Here is an 18,070-nt window from a genome sequence, read left to right on the forward strand (position 1 = left end):
TTCATTTTTTTATTAATTCGTATTTATTTATTTATTTTTGTTATTTTATTACCCATTTTGTTTTCTTTACGGATTGTTATTTATGTCAAGATGGCCACATCTTCACCTTTATTTCCTCAGTTAGCAGAGATGAGCGACGAACAAAAGTATAAGCTGATTGCAAGGTTTATACCGTGCGATCAATGTTCATCATGTAAGGGATGGCACACCGACATAAACACAAAAGACATTTGTCAGTGTGGGCATGATATCTTAAACCATACTGATCAAGGACATGACCTTCAAAGACGCTCAAAGGTCGCTCTAAGGCTGGTTGAGCTGTTGGAAGTAAATATGAAATATCATCAATAGACAAGCTCAACTTTTTGCTTTATAGGAAAAAGGAAAAGCAAAAGACTATGCATATGAGGATGATGATATACTTTCTCTTAAAAAGTAAATTATACAAATAAAGAAGCATAGACAAACCTATTAAAAACATGTAGACAGATCTTGTATAACGCGTCACTTAAGAATAATGAAAAGGAGCAACATGAGCATGGTAAAGAGGAACGTATTCATATAAAGATGTATGGTTGAACACGATATTGTAGGAATAAAGAGAAATAGAGATCCAGATGATAAGGAACAACAGTTTGCAAAACGAAGTAAGAAATTAGTGAATCAGCCGCCTGTTGTGGATGATGAAGGGGAGTTTGTAGATCATTCCGGAGATGAGGAACTCTCTGAAGAAGAAGAAGAAATAGCCGAGGAAGAGAAGCATACTGTCGGATTGCATAATTTAGATGAAGTCAGTGAACCATCGACGGATATTCCCGGGCATGACGCGTTTGTAAATAACAATGATAGCTCAGGCATAGATGAAAAGTCCTTTCAAGAAGATGTATACCAGAGCATCTTTGCTTCAGATCCAAAATTGCAAGAATTTCTTGTAATATGTCCCCAAAAGTCATCTTCTTGTTGTTGATAGCTAACCCACAAGTTCTTTAGCCCGGATCGATAAAGGAGTCAGTGGCAATGAAGGAAGAAAGGGAAGGAAGCATCCGAGTACAGGTCGTACTCAACGATGGAGCGCGCGAAAGTATGATCCTCTTGACAGGCCTAAAGAATGTATTTCAAAAGCAGTTGCCCAAGATGCCTAAAGAGTATATTGCTAGACTTGTGTATGACCGAAATCACCGTAGTCTTGCTCTTATTCGCAACCCAAATAAAGTGATCGGTGGCATATGTTACCGACCCTTTGACGCACAGGAGTTTGCTGAAATTGTTTTTTGTGCCATTGCATCAACAGAGCAAGTCAAGGTAAAGTAATAAACAAGGGTGGCCCATTGGCAGTTCATTAATGACAAACAGGGATATGGATCATTCATTATGAACCATCTTAAAGATTACGTGATAGATCATTCCAACGTAAAGCATTTTCTGACCTATGCGGACAACTTTGCTATAGGTTATTTTCGTAAACAAGGGTTTACAACAGAGATTACTCTTGACAAGCGAAAATGGATTGGTTATATTAAGGATTATGAAGGGGGTACAATCATGCAGTGTAGCATTTTGCCACGAGTGAAGTATCTGGCAATCCATGAAATATTAAGCATACAGCGGAATGCCATACTAAAGAAGATTAAAGAACGGTCCACAGAGCATGTAGTGTACCCAGGAGTTAATATACCCAAAGGAGAATCGATTGATCCATATGATGTACCTGGTATAGAAGAGTCTGGATGGACACCTGAGATGGATATGCTGTAAGTCATAGTTTTACTTTTATATATCAATATAAACATATATTTATATGATGCGTTATATATAGATCAAATAAGCCAAGACATGTTCCTCATTATCGTGAAATGTTGTATTTAGTAGAAGAGATGCGAAATTATACGGAGGCTTGGCCATTCTTGGAACCAGTGGATGCAGAGGAAGTTGCAGACTATTATGAGATTATCAAAGAACCTATGGGTAGATATATATATGTGTATATATGCTATATTGATGGAGCTAACTTTGAATTAGATCTGACTACACTGGAAGAAAATGTCAAAGCGGATAGTTATCCTACCCTGGAAGACTTTATTAAAGATACTCAAAAGATATTTGATAACTGCAAGACATATAATGCAGAAGACACAGAATATGCAAAGTGTGGAGTAAAACTAGAGCGATTCTTTTATGAAAAGTTGCGTTCAATAAATAAAAACTGATTTCTAATTGTGCAATTGTTCATATCGTGATTAAAGTTTGACAGTGTATCCAGCGTACTTTCGGTTTACGGAATCTTAAACATGACACAACGGAGCATCGTTTATAAACTGAGTACCAAAGTTAACTGTATGTATTGGTTGACTTTAAGAAACTGCTAAAGGAGATATGTTTATTCAACATTTATTGTGAATATAAAAGGCAAACGGATTAAGTTCACTCTTGTCGAATGTTCATATTTCATTTTGGATAGTGTTCTGAAACTAGAAGTATTTAATTAGAAACACTTTGCTTGTCTTGAAACGTCAATTGCCGAGAACTGGGGTCATTACAAATTATTCGCACACTGATAAAAAAAAATGATAATTTCAGACAACAAATAATGATAAAAGGGAGCCTACAAGAAGTAAAAGAAATGAGATGTAAAAAGAAATGATTAGTAAATCGCTTATTTACATTGATATTATATACTTACATTATAAAGAAGAGGATTTATAATAGAAAGAGAAACAAGAAAAGTGAGTAAACTTATAAATAATCAATGTCTTACCCGAAGTGTATCCTGGATTGGGTTGGTGATAACCAGCCCGGAAGCATAAAGAAAAAAAGAAGCAGACATAAAGAACATGAGAGAGCATAGAGAGCAGCCAAAGGAGCGGAAGAGATTGAAGGAGTGTATGGGACCAAAGTTTGGTAAGAACCAAACTATCCCCAGCCAACACTGGGTTAGTTTCGGTTACAATCTATACTACTACACGTCAGTTTCTTACAAGAGTAAAGAATATAACACACCTTAAGGCTAACTGGGGAATAGCTGGTCTTACTTTTGGTCCAAAGAACAAAAGAAAAGAAAAAGAAGTCAAGATCAAACTATTTATATGAAGTCTCTGTTGCGGATACTTAAGGATTATAGCAAAACATAGAACAATTATAGTCATGTTAAGCATAACCTGAGATTCAATGCATTAATCCCAATTCAGGACTGCGTAGCCTTGGTTAGATTTTATTGTATTCAATTGTACACTTCTTTGGCACATAATAGCTGATGTAGCCAATAAGAACATACTACCTGTTACTGCGCACTGGATAAATAATATTTGCTTGACAAACGTTGCTAGGTTATGGTGTGATTTGATTCAGATCCAATTGCACTGCTCAGGGCCAAATTGGTTAGCGTTGGACCCTAATTGCTATTGTTATCTCCGTTTGGAGAACTTTTATATCCGATCTAGTAAGGCAGGTACATTTAATGATCCCATAAGGTCAGGAGCAAACAGAAAGATACTTCAGGCGAATTGATCGTTAGCATTATCTATGAAAAAAGGATTATTAATTGTTCCAGGATAACCCGGTTTACCCGTTGAAGAAAAAGTATAAATAGAGGACGATTTTCATATCAATAAAAGAATCATATTTTTGTTATATCTTTTCCTATAAAAGGATATACACAGTTCCAACAGTACCTCTGTCTTTTTCCTATTCTACACTACATATTTCCATTATCCCAAACAGCCTCTAACAACTTTTTCAATTACGTGTTATTTATCAGTGTTGACCACATTTATTTTATGTATCTCTCAAATATCAAGCTCGTTTTATATATTATTAAATGCTGTCTTTTAAACAATAAAGGAAACATAGAAAATCAACTGAAGTGCTGGTTGTTATTGATCTTGTAATGTGTGCGAATAATTTGTCTTGCTTTATCTTGCAAGCATTTTTCTAATTAAAAGTCAGCCCTAAAGCTTTTCCTCCCTTCTTGCTTTCCCTCAGGGTCAAACAGTAACCCTCCTTCAAGATTTTTTTTTTTTGAAAAGACTCAGCTTAAATAAAACACGTGTCTTTTTTTTCTTCTTTCTTCTAATTAAACCAAAATGGCTGAATCTCGTATTGAATTATTAGCTTGGCTTAATGAACTTTTACAAACACGATACACCAAAGTTGAGCAAGCAGGAACAGGTAAAGTAATCATTAAAGTGTACATCAAGTATTGATAAACTTTCTTTAAAGGCGCTGCTTACTGTCAAATCTTTGACTCAATCTTTGGTATGAAAAAGACACCTCATCCTGTATTCTCATATCCTATTGACCCTTTTTTTTCTTCTTCATTCAGGTGATGTTCCTGTTCACAAAGTAAAGTTTGAAGCAAAGCTTGAATACGAATTTGTAAACAACTTTAAAATTTTACAAAGTGTCTTTAAGAAACACAAGTAAGAAAAGGGTAAAATATAAAACCAAGTGCAATGTTAATCCTTTTTTATATATAATAGGATAGACAAGGTAATGTCCCCTCCCCTGCTTATTTTTTCTAATTGAACAGAAGAGGCTTAATCATCTACTAGATTATACCCGTTGATCGTTTAGTTAAATGTAAGCTTCAAGATAATTTAGAATTTATGCAATGGGTCAAACGGTTTTGGGATCAAAACTACCCTGGAGGAGAATATGACGCTTTGGCTCGTCGCGAAAAGGGCGCTCCTAGTGTGGCAACAGCTCCCAAGTTGTCCTCAGCGGGTAGCACGACATCAAGTGGCCGTGTCAGTGCTGCAAGCAAGAAGGCAACAAAGACTCCTGGTAAAGAAGACACAAGATAAGCATATACTTTGTCTTACATTTTTTCTTTCTATAGCTTCGCGCAGTGCAAGTCGAGGTGGACGTGCAAGCGTATTAGACAGCCATTCAGCCCAGACTATCATCGACCTCAATAAACAAATCGCAGAACTCAAGTTGACTGTAGACGGTCTCGAAAAGGAACGTGATTTCTACTTCGGAAAATTGCGTGAAATCGAAATTGAGGTTCAAGAAAACTTGGAGAGTATCGAATTGACATTAGCAGATACCGGTAAAACTGAACACGAGGCTATTCCCATTTTACAAAATATCCAAAACATTTTGTACAGTACAGAGGTAAGACATTCTATATAAAAAGAAGAAGGGGATCAATAACATATTCTTTAGGAGGGATTCGAAGTTCCACCTGAAGAAGAGGAAGCAAATAACAAGGCCGCTTCTGTAGAATATGATGATGACGAAACCTTTTAAACCCATTCTTTTCTTTACCCCTCTCTTCTTTCTTTTTAAGCTTTTCTAAAGAAAGAAATGATCTTTTATTTTATTTTATTTTTTTTTTAAAAAAAAGGTTTATTGGTTTGTTATTTGGTATCTACACATCTAATCAGTCTGAACTACTGCCAGAATCATCAGAGTCAGAGCCAGACTCGCTTTCTGATTCCCCGCTTTCACTTGAGGAATCTATTGAGAGGTGAGTAAAGAAAGGTAGCCTCCTTGGAGATATCAGTACTTACGGTCTCCTTGTCCAGAATAATGAGTTCTTTGTTTTTTAGTTAGCGGTGAGGATGACTTTTTATGATGATGCTTCAGTAAACTCTCTCCTGTCACAAACTCATGCAACCTGTGCAGAGTACTTCTGTCAAGTGAGTCAATATCCAAAACGATCTCTTCTTGTCCTTGCTATACATGTATAGACAAGATTAGCGTCATATGTTGTCATCCGTAACTGAACTTACCCCATCCAAGTTTGGCATAGAGCTTTGAATAATGCCGACCACTGTGTTCAGTTTATCACCTGTCAAGTTGTTAATACGCTCACTGAGATCCTTCTTTTGATCAAATGTGAACTCAGGTAGTTCATCTACAGTTTTATGTTTTGATTCCTTCTTTCTGTTGGCTGTGCTAGGTCGTCTTCTCTTTTCCTTGACTGGTTTCTTTTCTTTTATTGCCTTATTTGAACCGCTAACCCTACGAGCTTTTTCTGCTGCTCTCTTTCTCTTTTGTGATTTGATAGAAGCAATTTGTTGAGAGATGGTAGCAATATGACGTTCCAATTCTGCAATCTTTTGATCCCGTTCTATACGTTCTCAGTACATACTATTCACAGACTCCTAATATAGACTTACCATCCTCTGAATCATCATCTTCAACCACTTCATCAAACTCTTCTTCGGGAGCATCATCAATCAACGGTGCAGGCTCTGTTTTTGGTGGTCTCTGAGCCCATTTCTCATCAAAAGCCTTTTCTAACTGACGTCCCATTTTGTGTACAGGTAAGGAAGGAGGGTTGTAGGTGTAGCAGTTGTTAAACATAAGTTTAATATCCTTTTCAAAATCCTCGGGTTCATCATATTCTCCATCATTCAATTTCTTTTCAATAGTCGATAAGTCCATAGGGTGCTTAATAATTTCTACATAATCAGGAATATTGAGGGCAACGACGTCCACAGGCTGTAAGAATGGGTAATTGATATCTCTATACTTGCTCTTTTTCAATTCCTTTAACGTTTGAGCACAGAATTTCATTTGTATGTCATTCTTTCTTGGATTACGTCTTTTGGTGATTGATTCGGGATAATCTTTGGATGGAGGAGGATGGACCTTTCGCTTCTGTCTTCCATCATCGGACAAACGGCGATTCAATTTGGGATTCTTCTTTCTCTTTTTTTTGGCTGATCCTTCATCGTCAAAGTCATCTTCATCATATTCAACATAAGGAGAAGCAGATCTTGATATCGCGTTACTCTACAAGCTATGGTTGAATAAAGAATAAATAAATAATAGAGAAACTTACATTCTTATTAGGAGGCATTTGCCTCAAACTCTTTTCAAAAGCTGATTCAACGTTTTGACAAAGCATAGATATGGTAGCCTCAGGTCCATTAAATTTAAAACAATTATTGAAGACAAGTCTGACATCATAAATCCACTGCTCAACATTTTCATACTGTCCTGAATTCAATTTTTTATCAATTGTGGAAAGATCCATAGGATGTTTGATAATCTTTGGGTAATCAGGTATATTTAATTTCAGGTAATCAACTGGTTGTAAAAAAGGGGCAGCATCTCTGTGCTTCTTTAAATTCCTCATAATTGCTCCACAATATTTTATTTGATCGCGTGTCATATTAGTGGTAGAAGGTGTCTGTGGCTATCAAAAGAAAGTGTGAGTTTGAGCCTTATCGTCTTTATTGTTTTACTACCTACCTGCTTTTTAATCGCATTGCCACGGTCAAGTAGAGACACATTCTCTTTCAATTCCAATTTAGGCTTTTTTAATGACGTATCAATCTCTTCGAAATCTTCAAGCCTACAGACAAAAAGACATTAATACATGCAACTTTATTTACTTTAAGCAAATGCTTACGGTTGCTTAAAAGATTGCTCGGCATCAATTTCCATTTGCTAAAAAGGAAAAAAAAAAAAAGAAAGAAATAAGATGTGAAGAAAAAAAAAAAGAGGAAAAGAGAAAACAGGGTGTGTTATTAAAGGCGGAACTTCATTCAAGCTTTAATTTCATTGGGTGATTTACATTTTAAAAAGTCACAGATTTACAGCGAATCAAAGATCCTGATTGAATGACACATAATCGAATTTTTACACACGCAAAACAAACAGTGATTCCAACAAGCAATGTCGTACAAATGCATTGCAAGGAGAGAAGTTTTATGCGACAAAGCTTTGCAAGTGATGCAAAAATATATCGTCCTATAACTGTATCAAGTAGGTTCAATGGAAGTATGTGTGATCTTGATTGTATCGTCTTTGGAGTGTTCAATAGTTTCCTTGTCATTATACCTGCTCGGTCCTTCCATTACCAGTCGATTGCGATTGTTATCGTCATAGTCCATACCATCATGGTATTTATTCGCAGCGTTATGTTTCCACATACAAGGATCAAGAGTAAACTCCATGTGCTCTTCAGTTAGAATTTCATACCATCGAAAGCCTAAGAGTTGACTATGATCACCAAGCGCTTGAAACATGGAAATAACTCGACTTATCCAGAATGTGCGTTCGAACTTTGGTTGATGATGAATGTTGCTGTAAAAATCCGTGAGCACGCATTGAATGATTTTGACAAGGGAAGCACTATATGCACCAGAAAATGCACCAGAAGTTAGACTAATACTATGGGCGCTATTTCTATCCAATACCTATGATACCATCCAACAAAGCTTTTCAACCTGCAGTGTCAAACTAAACATGGGTTTATAAAGTTGTCATCTTGGTTTGTTTCTTCTAATTCTATGTTGCCAGTTTGGTCAACGAAGATCATTTACGTGTAATTATGATATATTCGTATTTTATATCATAGAGGGTGGACTGGACTGCCTTAAGTTAGATAGAGACTTTGGTAGTGTAAGGTTGTATAGTGGCTCTACATGTAGCGTCTCAAGGAAGCGCCCGTAGTATTAGCCTATTTTCTGGTGTATGTAGCGTTGGCCAAAAAAGTGATTTTTATTGGCTGCGACATTGCTTATTGGAATCACTGTACACACGAAAAAAAGACACGAAAAAAGACACTCTACTATAAACATTGACATCTTTATTTCAAAAGAAAAGCAGAAAGAATCTTGTGATAAAAGTCCTGTAAAAGAAAAGAAAAATAAAGAAGAGAAAAAAAAAACAAAGAGTTAGGTAAAACGTTCTTTTCTAGTAAAAAAAAAAAAAAAAAAATGTTTGTTTGTCAAGAAGGGCTCATAGATCTTGGTGATATTTATTGACTTCATGCTTTTACTTCAGAAGTAGCAAATATGTCTATAATCCTCGCCCGTCTTTGCCAACCAAACACTCGATTGTCGTCATCGTCAGTACTTTACCTTTTTACTGATTCTTTTTTTACGAGTTTACAAAGGTAACAAAGAAAAAAAGAAGGCGAAGGGAAACTTTTGCTCTTTATAAGATGAAAAAAATTCGTTCCCCTATCTCTCCCCCCATAAAAAGCGGAGACAAGCAGTCATCCGCGCGTGACAGCGTTTCTTTTTCCAGTCTTTTCCGTGTCTTTATCAGAGTGAGCTTGAAGGTGTAGAAGCAAAGGAGAATAGACATTTATTCAAGAAAGTACTCACATTTATATACACAATATATATGCACAAGTGTAGCAAAGTCAACAAAGCAGACGCGATTGCTCGGTAAAGTATTCTGACTCAGCGGTGGCTTTGTTGTTTTTTTCTTTTTGAAAAAGCCCAAAACATCTCAAAGACAGAAAGGCCGGCAAAAGAAGCTGTAAAAACACAGAGCGTGTAACATAAAATAAAAAAAGACAGACAATGATTCTAATGGACAAACGGCATTCATTAACAAACAATAGAAGAAAACAACGATAAAATGCAAAGGAAAGAAAAAAAGCGTAGAAAAGAAACAGCATAAAAGCCAAGGATAACACACACAAAAAACAAAGACACTAGCTCAATAAAAACAAGTGCATATCATAAATAACCACAGAAAAAACCAAAAAGACATTGAAAACACAACTGCAAACAAATCCTCTCACAAAAAGGCACCAAAAGTTACAAAAAAGAAAAAAACAACAAAGCCACCGCTGAGTCAGAATACTTTACCGAGCAATCGCGTCTGCTTTGTTGACTTTGCTACACTTGTGCATATATATTGTGTATATAAATGTGAGTACTTTCTTGAATAAATGTCTATTCTCCTTTGCTTCTACACCTTCAAGCTCACTCTGATAAAGACACGGAAAAGACTGGAAAAAGAAACGCTGTCACGCGCGGATGACTGCTTGTCTCCGCTTTTTATGGGGGGAGAGATAGGGGAACGAATTTTTTTCATCTTATAAAGAGCAAAAGTTTCCCTTCGCCTTCTTTTTTTCTTTGTTACCTTTGTAAACTCGTAAAAAAAGAATCAGTAAAAAGGTAAAGTACTGACGATGACGACAATCGAGTGTTTGGTTGGCAAAGACGGGCGAGGATTATAGACATATTTGCTACTTCTGAAGTAAAAGCATGAAGTCAATAAATATCACCAAGATCTATGAGCCCTTCTTGACAAACAAACATTTTTTTTTTTTTTTTTTTACTAGAAAAGAACGTTTTACCTAACTCTTTGTTTTTTTTTTCTCTTCTTTATTTTTCTTTTCTTTTACAGGACTTTTATCACAAGATTCTTTCTGCTTTTCTTTTGAAATAAAGATGTCAATGTTTATAGTAGAGTGTCTTTTTTCGTGTCTTTTTTTTGTGTATATTTGTTTTGCGGGTATTCGGATTTTTTTTAAGAAAAACAAATGAAATATTCTAAACATGTGAGGTATTGACCGTGTAAACCTGCAATCCGAGGAAAGCTGAATACCTTTATTTGTTTTTGTTTTTAGAAAAACTAATACAAAGGTAGTACCTCAGGGAAAAGAGAGAGGAGCTATTTATTACAACGCGTTCTTAAATGATTTTCTGAATAAGACACAATTTATTAAATACTAAAAGCAGCTGGTGTATCCAGTTACGATTAAATGTTCAGCCCATCTCTATAATCAGTGCTTCGATACGCTTATTTCGAGTCATTTAAATCTAGAGTAAGCCACGACAATTAACAGGAGCAAAGCGCTCCATATCTTATTATGACATTTTTGTTGACATTTGCTTACCAACTTAATAAACACCAAGTAGAGTTTTTTATGAAAATTGTCGTGAATACCAAGTGTTTCTAACTATTAAGCTCTACTTTAAGTGGTTAAATACTGATTTATCATTTATTTTTTATAGCAAAACATTACATGATTAGCAAATAGTTCATTTCTTGTATTAATCTCGGCAGACATGCATATACTCAGCAAGTGCCCACCCCAAAGCCTTAATATTATTTGCTGCAGAAATTATGCTCAATAAAATGCTGTTTTCTGATATCCTTTATTTTTAGCCAATAATTAAGGCACCAGTATTTTTCATTATTACATTTGTTACAGATACTATATCTATGTTATTCAAATCAAAGATTAAAACCTGAAGCAAAAAGTTCATAAACAGCAGGTCACTTATTGCAACTATACCAGATATCTTGAAAGTAGCATGCGTGGATGCCATGTTTTACTGAACCTTTTCTAATATGCAGGCTTTTACAATACTTTAGATAATAACACTAGGGAGCTTGTGTGTCTAATACATACTAATTTGATTATTCTTCAACAGCTGAAAGAACATTTTCTACAGGTAAATTGCGTTTGCTTTAAACTACCACTCAGCAAGGCTCAAATTAAAAGCTTGCTTTTATGGCTTTATAATAGTCATACAAGATAACTTTATTATAGTTTGTTTAATAGAAACAAAAAAGGATTATCTTATTTTTATAGAAAATATTGTCACCATAGTTACTACAATGCTGTCACGTATTTTCATTTAATGCTAGCCAACAATAAAAAAGGTAAAACATATGTTTTATTATAATAATACGCTAAAGTAGAGAAAGATAAAGTGTTTGATACAATTTAAATCAAAATAATGTCAAGAAATAATGAGATAGGCTTCCCTTCAAAAATATCATGGTTGCATTAAGAATCATTCTACTTTAGGAAATAGATCAGCGAAAGATTGAATAAGCATATTTTTTTAAAAAAAAAAGCACACAAGCAATAATTTGGGTGTATGAAATTTATCCAATTAAATTAAAAACGGAGTTTGAAATAATAAGCCATCTAATGCAAGATGTATCTCTTGTTGATCGAGTACATAAGCAATAGATAAATGTAAATTAATCAAGCTACAAATTGACTTTAGACTCAATAGTAACAGATTACGTTATTTTCATTATTCTACAATAATAAAATGTATGTTAAATCGAATAAAAGATAAAGAGGACAAAGTCACGAATGCGAGTGAGGCTAAATAGCCTATTATCTGATTGGTTGTCCTTTGCTTGAATTTTTTTTCTCTTTTATTTGTTTCTGAAAACCTTTTTTCTATATTTTTAAAGGATTCACCTTTACTATTACTACAACTATCAAACCCCCTTCCCCTTTCTCCCATTTTTCCCTTGAAAGATTGATTGTGCGAGTCACTTTTCTTTACTGTTTATAATATGGATATTCAAAACTACATTCCACCATCAGAGGACCATTCTGTTCATCATTATGCAGAAAACCAGTCCTCTTTACAGCCAAGCTCTAAAAGTACTGTCCCTACTATATTACCCACTTTAGTGGAGGAAGAAGATATAAGTAACTCTCAAGAAGATATTGACGAAATAGAAGACGAAGAAGACGAAGAAGAAGAAACATTTGAAGATAATAATGAAAACACTCAACTCCCTTCTTCTTCTTCTTCTTCAATAAGGCCCACTAGATTGAATCCTGCTTTACTATTTAATAGATATGATAAACGTAAAAGTAGTCCTGCTATCCTCGGTTTGCCATTTGGTGCAAAGCATGAAACTCAACTGAGCCTGCATCTATCACAGCAAAGAAACTCTATTGAAGCAGCCATGTTATTAGCCAATTTTAATAAGCTAATGGCATTTCCTAAATCAAGTGAAAATGAGCATAAAGGTTAGTATTATAAGCTTATTTTCAAGTGCATCTCTGTCTGTATGCAGAAATTATGCGCATAAAAAAATTTTTAATACACCCAGTAACTAACATGAAAATTTTTATTTGTAGGCGGACATCAGCAGTGGCAAGATGACATGTCCATTCCCACCCAAAACAAGAATTCTTGGGGGGATGTATCTCAGACTAAGAGCCGTCGATACTCTTACGATGTCAACATGAGCTGGCAAACTATGCCTGAATCCTTTTTGGAAAGACCAGACCTGTTACTAAAGTCTGCGAATACTGCTAGTTCAACTGACCCAAAAATGAAACAAGACCCAAATATAGAACATACGATGCCTACCAAGATCACTTGGAGCCATGAGGAAGTGAGTAATCATTATCCCTATGACTTTTCTCAGCATCAACATCCACATCTACAACAGAGACTGTATCACCCAGCTCAACCCCTAGTGCCACATGGCTATCGTTATCCACCACCTCCTTTACACCCTCATCAGCAGGATCAAGTGCCTATGCTGCATCCCCTTGCACGTCAATCTGATATGGCACAAAAACGTGAGGAGCCCCAAGCATATTACAGTTATACTTTCCCACCCCAGCACCAAATGCAGCAACGTTACTATTATCCTGTAACTAACGGCAAATTGCCATTACCCCCTCATGGCCCAATAGATCCTATGCAGCAACATCATCAGCAACAACAACAGCAACAACAGCAACAACAGCAACAGCAACAACAACAACAACAACAGCAGCAGCAGCAACAACAGCAACAAGCCTATGGACAACACATGCCTGTATTAATACCAAAAAAGAGAAAGAAGCAAAAGTCCAATTATTATGTGGATGATGAAGAAGAGATTGAAGCAAACGATGATGAATTTCCTGATATGTCTGCAAGGGATGTGGAAGCAGCTCGAACAGATCCAGAGGCCAGACCTCGGAAGCAGAAATTGAGATTTATTGGTGATCAATATACGCCTCAATGGGTGAGATACAATGGACAATCAAAAGAAGGTTTATGTGATACATGTAAACCTGGTAAATGGCTGCAACTTAAAAACAGTGCTTACTGGTAAAATCATACATGCATGAAAGAAATAGCTTCTTATGTTTCTTTAGGTATCATAAACAGTTCTTTCATGGTATCTCATCTGTGTCAGGTAAAGAGTTTGTTCAACCTCTTGAGACACGTTGGATGGATCAAGATTTAGTTGAAGGCCTTTGTCATCAATGTCATCAATGGGTTGCTGTGAGTAACGTAAAGAGAAAGAATAGCGTACTTTGGTATAGACACGCACATAAGGTAGATAAAGAAATTAGTATGAAAATAGTGTTATTAATCATTTTAAAAGTGTCATGTCTATCATAAACCTAAACCTACTGCACCAAAGAAACGGTAAAAAGAGCAACATTATATACATCACTTTTTCATATATGCACCACACACACGCACATATATATACTTAGAGTTCTTTTTTTTTTTTTTTTCTTACAACAAAAACAAACAAAAAAAGGGAGAAAGGTTATTCTAGATACATATACACACACATACACACATATATATACACATGTAAACGCCTATCCATGTTCCCTTCCTCCTCTTCATACCTTTATTTCCGCTTTTTTTATTTATTAACAAAGTATGTATGTAGTAACTTTTTCTCTTGCCTTTTCTTTTTTTTTTCCCTATCTTTTAATGTATATAAAACAGTAATAATTACAATAAAAGTCGCTTGAAGCTATTTAAAGTATTATTTACAGGTACTTTCTTTATTATTATTATTATTATTATTACTATCAGCACTCATGTTTACGGGACAATATTTCCCTTTTCGAAAAGCTTGTCGTTTGTTCTGAAACCAAATCTGAACCGCACGCGGACTCATATTAAGCTTATTTGCCAATTCTTCTCTTAGACGAGCAGACGGGAACTGAGTCTTTTGAAACACGTTCTCGAGTATGTTTAGTTGATCCTTTGAGGCGTTTCTCCTTCTTCGTTTAACTTGTTTGTTATTAGAATAAAATGACGAATAAGCTGAATCTGGATGATCTAATCGAAAAGTTTCATTATGTTCATATATCCAGCGAAATCGTCCACAGTGTCGATGATCCTTGGGTTCTTCTGAATTGCATAATAGATAGGATATATTTAAAGGCAATGGTTTGTATGATGATGATTCTTGTGGTATATTTTGATTTCCAGAAATCATAAAGTCAAGACAAGAGGGAAGGGAAAAAAAAGAAAGAGGAAATAAAAGAAAAAGAGAGGGAGAGAGAAAGAAGGGAAGCTCATTTAATTGTATTAAATTAAAGTTTCAACACATTAAAAGTTTGTATTGAAAAAATACCGCTTAAATAATCACTTTAATGGACAAATTGTTGTACCAAAGAAAGGGTTGATTAATCACAAAGATGATCACTTTTTGCTATTCTAACTATTACTCAATGGAAAACCTATTATAACCAATACAATATATACTTTAAAAGTAACGCTTTGCAGTCACTATTTGTTTATATAAAAGTGCTTCATTAATGTTTATCTTTGATCATTAGTATCCTTGGAGTAGCATCCTCATGGATATGTAAATAATATCTTGCTTGGGATCAGTGCATGACTAAAAGATTATGGATCAAAAGTATATGTTCTATTATGATAACAAAGAGTCTCTTCTTCTTTTGTGCTATTATAAAATAAAAAAGAGATTGTGCATTATTTGCTTTAAAGAAAAAAAAAAAAAGCCAAGCTACCATGTATCAATAAACAATACTTCGTTTGATATTTTTTATTTTATTTCGCTGTATATGTGTACATTTGATTGTATATATTCTTGTATAAATGTGTGTTGTGTTGTGTGTGGTGTGCGTATGTTTATATCAACTATCCAATTATGCACTGTCTTCATATCCGGAAGGAGGGTTACGAGAACGATTGGGGACTATCATAAAGAATCAGTATAAGTATATATCTAAGCATTAAAACTATAAAACATACGAGGATATGTAATAGGAAGTGGTTCATAGCCCTTGAAACCAAAGTATTCACGTCTGATCTTGGGTACGGTCAATACCATGACAGGGCCTGAAGAATACGAGATTAAAAAAGTTGCTCATTTCAATTCTAGTTTACAATTACCAATGCCACCAAGAACGCATGACCAAAAGATGACTGGCCTTTCAATAGCAAAACGGTTCAAGGCTCTGAACATTTTAATACAAGAAATAATAGTAGTAATAAAAAAATTGTGGGTCCTTCTGTCTAAACGTAGAACTGTCGTGATGACGTCTACTTGTGACTGCTTCTAATTCTTTCGTGCAGTGTAGCCCTTTGTACAACCCTTCAGGTACACACACGCACATAATCACTATTTTGAGAAGCGGACTTTTTTACGTTTTCTGTCATTCTCTCTCTTTCTTTTTGACATGCTGTTTCTTCCTTTTTCTATTTCCTAATGTCCATTGTTACTTTATTTGTCGATACTTCTGAAGAGAAAGTCAGTACTGAAAGACGATTTGATAAAGGACTCACCATTTCCCAACTCAAGGTTTGACACAGAGGTGTTTTTATTTTCAGTTGTAGTTTTTTCTGATGAGCTCCTCTTTTTTTTATGTATATAGTATAAGCTTGAGCCTATCACAGGTATTCCTTATTCAACACAAGTAATTGAGTTATATCAAGGAAATAGCCTGTTGGGTGTACTGGATGAAGAAGATAAAATGCTAGGAGCATACCCTGTTGAAGATTATATGAGACTGTATGTTAAAGACACCAATCCTCATCGTATCAAGAACCAGTATACAGACGTATCACTCGTTGAAAAGTTTGAACTGACAGAAGAAGAGTATACCAAAAGATCAGGTATGAAAAGTTTATGTAGAAAAAGGCAAGAATCTGATCATCTCTGTTTTAGATACCGTCAGAGCTTTCAAGGAACGTAACAAGTTGGGTCGTTTTTCAGAAGAGGCAGCCGCCAAAGAGCGAGCTATTGAATTAGCTTACAAGGAAGCAGCAGAACATATCAAGGTTGGAGACAGATGTGAGGTGATTGGAGACGACGAATCTGTAAGACGACGAGGCACTGTTCGTTTCGTAGGTGAAACACAGTTTCAACCTGGCTTATGGGTGGGTGTTCAATATGATGAACCTCTTGGTAAAAATGATGGGAGTGTCCAAGGTGTTCGTTACTTTACTTGTCCCAACAAATATGGAGGATTTGTTCGTCCTATTAAAGTGAATGTAGGTGACTTTCCTGAAGAAGACTTGATGGATAGCGATGATGACCTTGAAGAAATGTAAACGAATAATAAAACTACACTCTTCTTTTGTATCATCCCCAAAATTGCTATTGGCTTTCTTTATTCAAGCTGTCACAAATTATCCAATCAGGAAAAAATGTTGTTCACCCTTTCTTTTTTTTCTTTTGCAAAAAAAAAAATTCTTAGCTGTTCCATTTTGCATAATGTCAGAGGAAACAGTAAGTAGAAACAAAGGCCTATAATTACGTTTGACTTATCATTACTTAGTTTGATAAAAGAAAAAACTATGCAGCAGAGGATCGAAGAAGGTACTTTTTTTGTTTTGTCCTGTTTAGTATTCATTAACATTGCTTTCATTTTAGATCGTTGAATTCAGAAAGCGATGAAGAAGAATTGGATGAATTTGGTAGAGTAAAACGTCGTAGAGAGAAATTTAAGAGCGAACGTGCAGAAGAGAAAGAATATGACGATAGATCCGATAGTGATCGCGACATGCACAGAAGAGACGATAGATACCACTCCAAGCGCCGTCGACGACGATCCTCCTCCTCTTCTCTTTCTCCTAGACGATCTTATCATAGACGATATTCGGATGATTCTGATAGTGATTATGATCGTAGACACATTAGACACAGTCGACCTAACTACAGATCATCATCCCATTATCACGGCCATCCCCGTCATTATCACTCAAGCAACAGAGATGTAATTTGCCATATCTTATTGATAGTTCTTAGACTAACCATTTTTCTTAAGCCTTACTCTGAAGCAGCACAATACCTTGATACAGAATTCTATTCCAACAAGATATATGTAGGAGAACTTGAAAACATCACAGCAGATCAATTGAGAGACGCATTCTCCCGCTTTGGCACGCTTGAGGATGTACGCATGGCTGAAGGAAAGAAGTAAGTATTTTATTTGATAAACAACCATTACTAAAGCACCACCATAAAGTTATGCATTTGTTACCTTTGAGAAGAAAGAAGCAGCACTTGCAGCCATCAAAAATATGCATGGCGTGTTATTTGGTGCCAAGCAAATAAAAGGTATGAAACACTTCTTCTTGACATAGTATATAACTCATATTATCTAGTCAACCGAGCAAAGATACCTGAAAGAAATAAACTAGGGTTTGGTAATGTCCCTTGGCAAGACGAGGATGGCTTGATGGCAAAGGAGGCGATGTACACTGACGATAGAAGTCGACCGGTATCTAAACCTATAGATGACGCTCAACCTTTAGAGCCCATACCTCAGAGAGCTCTTACAACATACGACGATCTTTAAACTTGCATTTTATGTGCTCATCTGTAC

At 35.5% G+C, this 18,070-nt stretch overlaps 9 protein-coding genes across 9 annotated transcripts; 5 read left to right on the forward strand and 4 right to left on the reverse strand.

Moving 5' to 3' along the window:
• The first annotated feature begins 754 nt into the window (after positions 1-754).
• On the forward strand, positions 755-2,221 carry RHIMIDRAFT_109176 (putative histone acetyltransferase). The gene is made up of 4 exons (XM_023605214.1): positions 755-1,302; positions 1,354-1,751; positions 1,817-1,965; positions 2,020-2,221. Exons 1-4 carry the CDS (start codon positions 1,018-1,020, stop codon positions 2,205-2,207), a joined length of 1,020 nt encoding a protein of 339 aa, XP_023468741.1. The 5' UTR covers positions 755-1,017; the 3' UTR covers positions 2,208-2,221.
• A 1,858-nt stretch (positions 2,222-4,079) lies between these two features.
• Positions 4,080-5,130, forward strand: RHIMIDRAFT_199640 (uncharacterized protein; the record flags this gene model as incomplete). Its single annotated transcript, XM_023606395.1, has 6 exons — positions 4,080-4,164; positions 4,216-4,251; positions 4,319-4,415; positions 4,476-4,485; positions 4,548-4,719; positions 4,856-5,130. The coding sequence occupies 6 exons, from the start codon at positions 4,080-4,082 to the stop codon at positions 5,128-5,130; spliced, it is 675 nt and encodes a 224-aa protein (XP_023468742.1).
• A 33-nt stretch (positions 5,131-5,163) lies between these two features.
• On the reverse strand, positions 5,164-7,425 carry RHIMIDRAFT_109200 (Bromodomain-containing protein). Its single transcript, XM_023605215.1, has 7 exons — positions 7,364-7,425; positions 7,204-7,306; positions 6,791-7,147; positions 6,123-6,741; positions 5,733-6,073; positions 5,511-5,676; positions 5,164-5,457 (listed from the first exon to the last, which is right to left on the reverse strand). Exons 1-7 carry the CDS (start codon positions 7,396-7,398, stop codon positions 5,381-5,383), a joined length of 1,698 nt encoding a protein of 565 aa, XP_023468743.1. The 5' UTR covers positions 7,399-7,425; the 3' UTR covers positions 5,164-5,380.
• A 283-nt stretch (positions 7,426-7,708) lies between these two features.
• On the reverse strand, positions 7,709-8,117 carry RHIMIDRAFT_276993 (uncharacterized protein). The gene has a single exon (XM_023612665.1). The coding sequence runs from the start codon at positions 7,980-7,982 to the stop codon at positions 7,716-7,718; it is 267 nt and encodes an 88-aa protein (XP_023468744.1). The 5' UTR covers positions 7,983-8,117; the 3' UTR covers positions 7,709-7,715.
• A 5,269-nt stretch (positions 8,118-13,386) lies between these two features.
• Positions 13,387-13,899, forward strand: RHIMIDRAFT_199747 (uncharacterized protein; the record flags this gene model as incomplete). Its single annotated transcript, XM_023606405.1, has 3 exons — positions 13,387-13,571; positions 13,619-13,802; positions 13,852-13,899. 3 exons carry the CDS (start codon positions 13,387-13,389, stop codon positions 13,897-13,899), a joined length of 417 nt encoding a protein of 138 aa, XP_023468745.1.
• A 414-nt stretch (positions 13,900-14,313) lies between these two features.
• RHIMIDRAFT_187283 (homeobox) lies at positions 14,314-14,508 on the reverse strand (the record flags this gene model as incomplete). The annotated part of the gene is made up of 1 exon (XM_023605882.1): positions 14,314-14,508. A coding segment is annotated over one exon (195 nt), but the record flags the coding sequence as incomplete, so codon positions are not given.
• Positions 14,509-15,245: 737 nt separating this feature from the next.
• RHIMIDRAFT_213465 (NADH-ubiquinone oxidoreductase 9.5 kDa subunit) lies at positions 15,246-15,716 on the reverse strand. The gene is made up of 3 exons (XM_023607248.1): positions 15,633-15,716; positions 15,492-15,578; positions 15,246-15,435 (listed from the first exon to the last, which is right to left on the reverse strand). Exons 1-3 carry the CDS (start codon positions 15,703-15,705, stop codon positions 15,386-15,388), a joined length of 210 nt encoding a protein of 69 aa, XP_023468747.1. The 5' UTR covers positions 15,706-15,716; the 3' UTR covers positions 15,246-15,385.
• Positions 15,717-15,948: 232 nt separating this feature from the next.
• Positions 15,949-16,793, forward strand: RHIMIDRAFT_199890 (tubulin-folding cofactor B; the record flags this gene model as incomplete). The annotated part of the gene is made up of 3 exons (XM_023606416.1): positions 15,949-16,041; positions 16,115-16,355; positions 16,408-16,793. 3 exons carry the CDS (start codon positions 15,949-15,951, stop codon positions 16,791-16,793), a joined length of 720 nt encoding a protein of 239 aa, XP_023468748.1.
• Positions 16,794-16,956: 163 nt separating this feature from the next.
• Positions 16,957-18,043, forward strand: RHIMIDRAFT_235796 (RNA-binding domain-containing protein; the record flags this gene model as incomplete). The annotated part of the gene is made up of 6 exons (XM_023608419.1): positions 16,957-16,971; positions 17,021-17,061; positions 17,116-17,458; positions 17,510-17,661; positions 17,711-17,802; positions 17,850-18,043. 6 exons carry the CDS (start codon positions 16,957-16,959, stop codon positions 18,041-18,043), a joined length of 837 nt encoding a protein of 278 aa, XP_023468749.1.
• Positions 18,044-18,070: the final 27 nt, after the last annotated feature.

The sequence above is a fragment of the Rhizopus microsporus genome (assembly GCF_002708625.1).
Source record: "Rhizopus microsporus ATCC 52813 unplaced genomic scaffold scaffold_4, whole genome shotgun sequence".
Taxonomy (NCBI): domain Eukaryota; kingdom Fungi; phylum Mucoromycota; class Mucoromycetes; order Mucorales; family Rhizopodaceae; genus Rhizopus; species Rhizopus microsporus.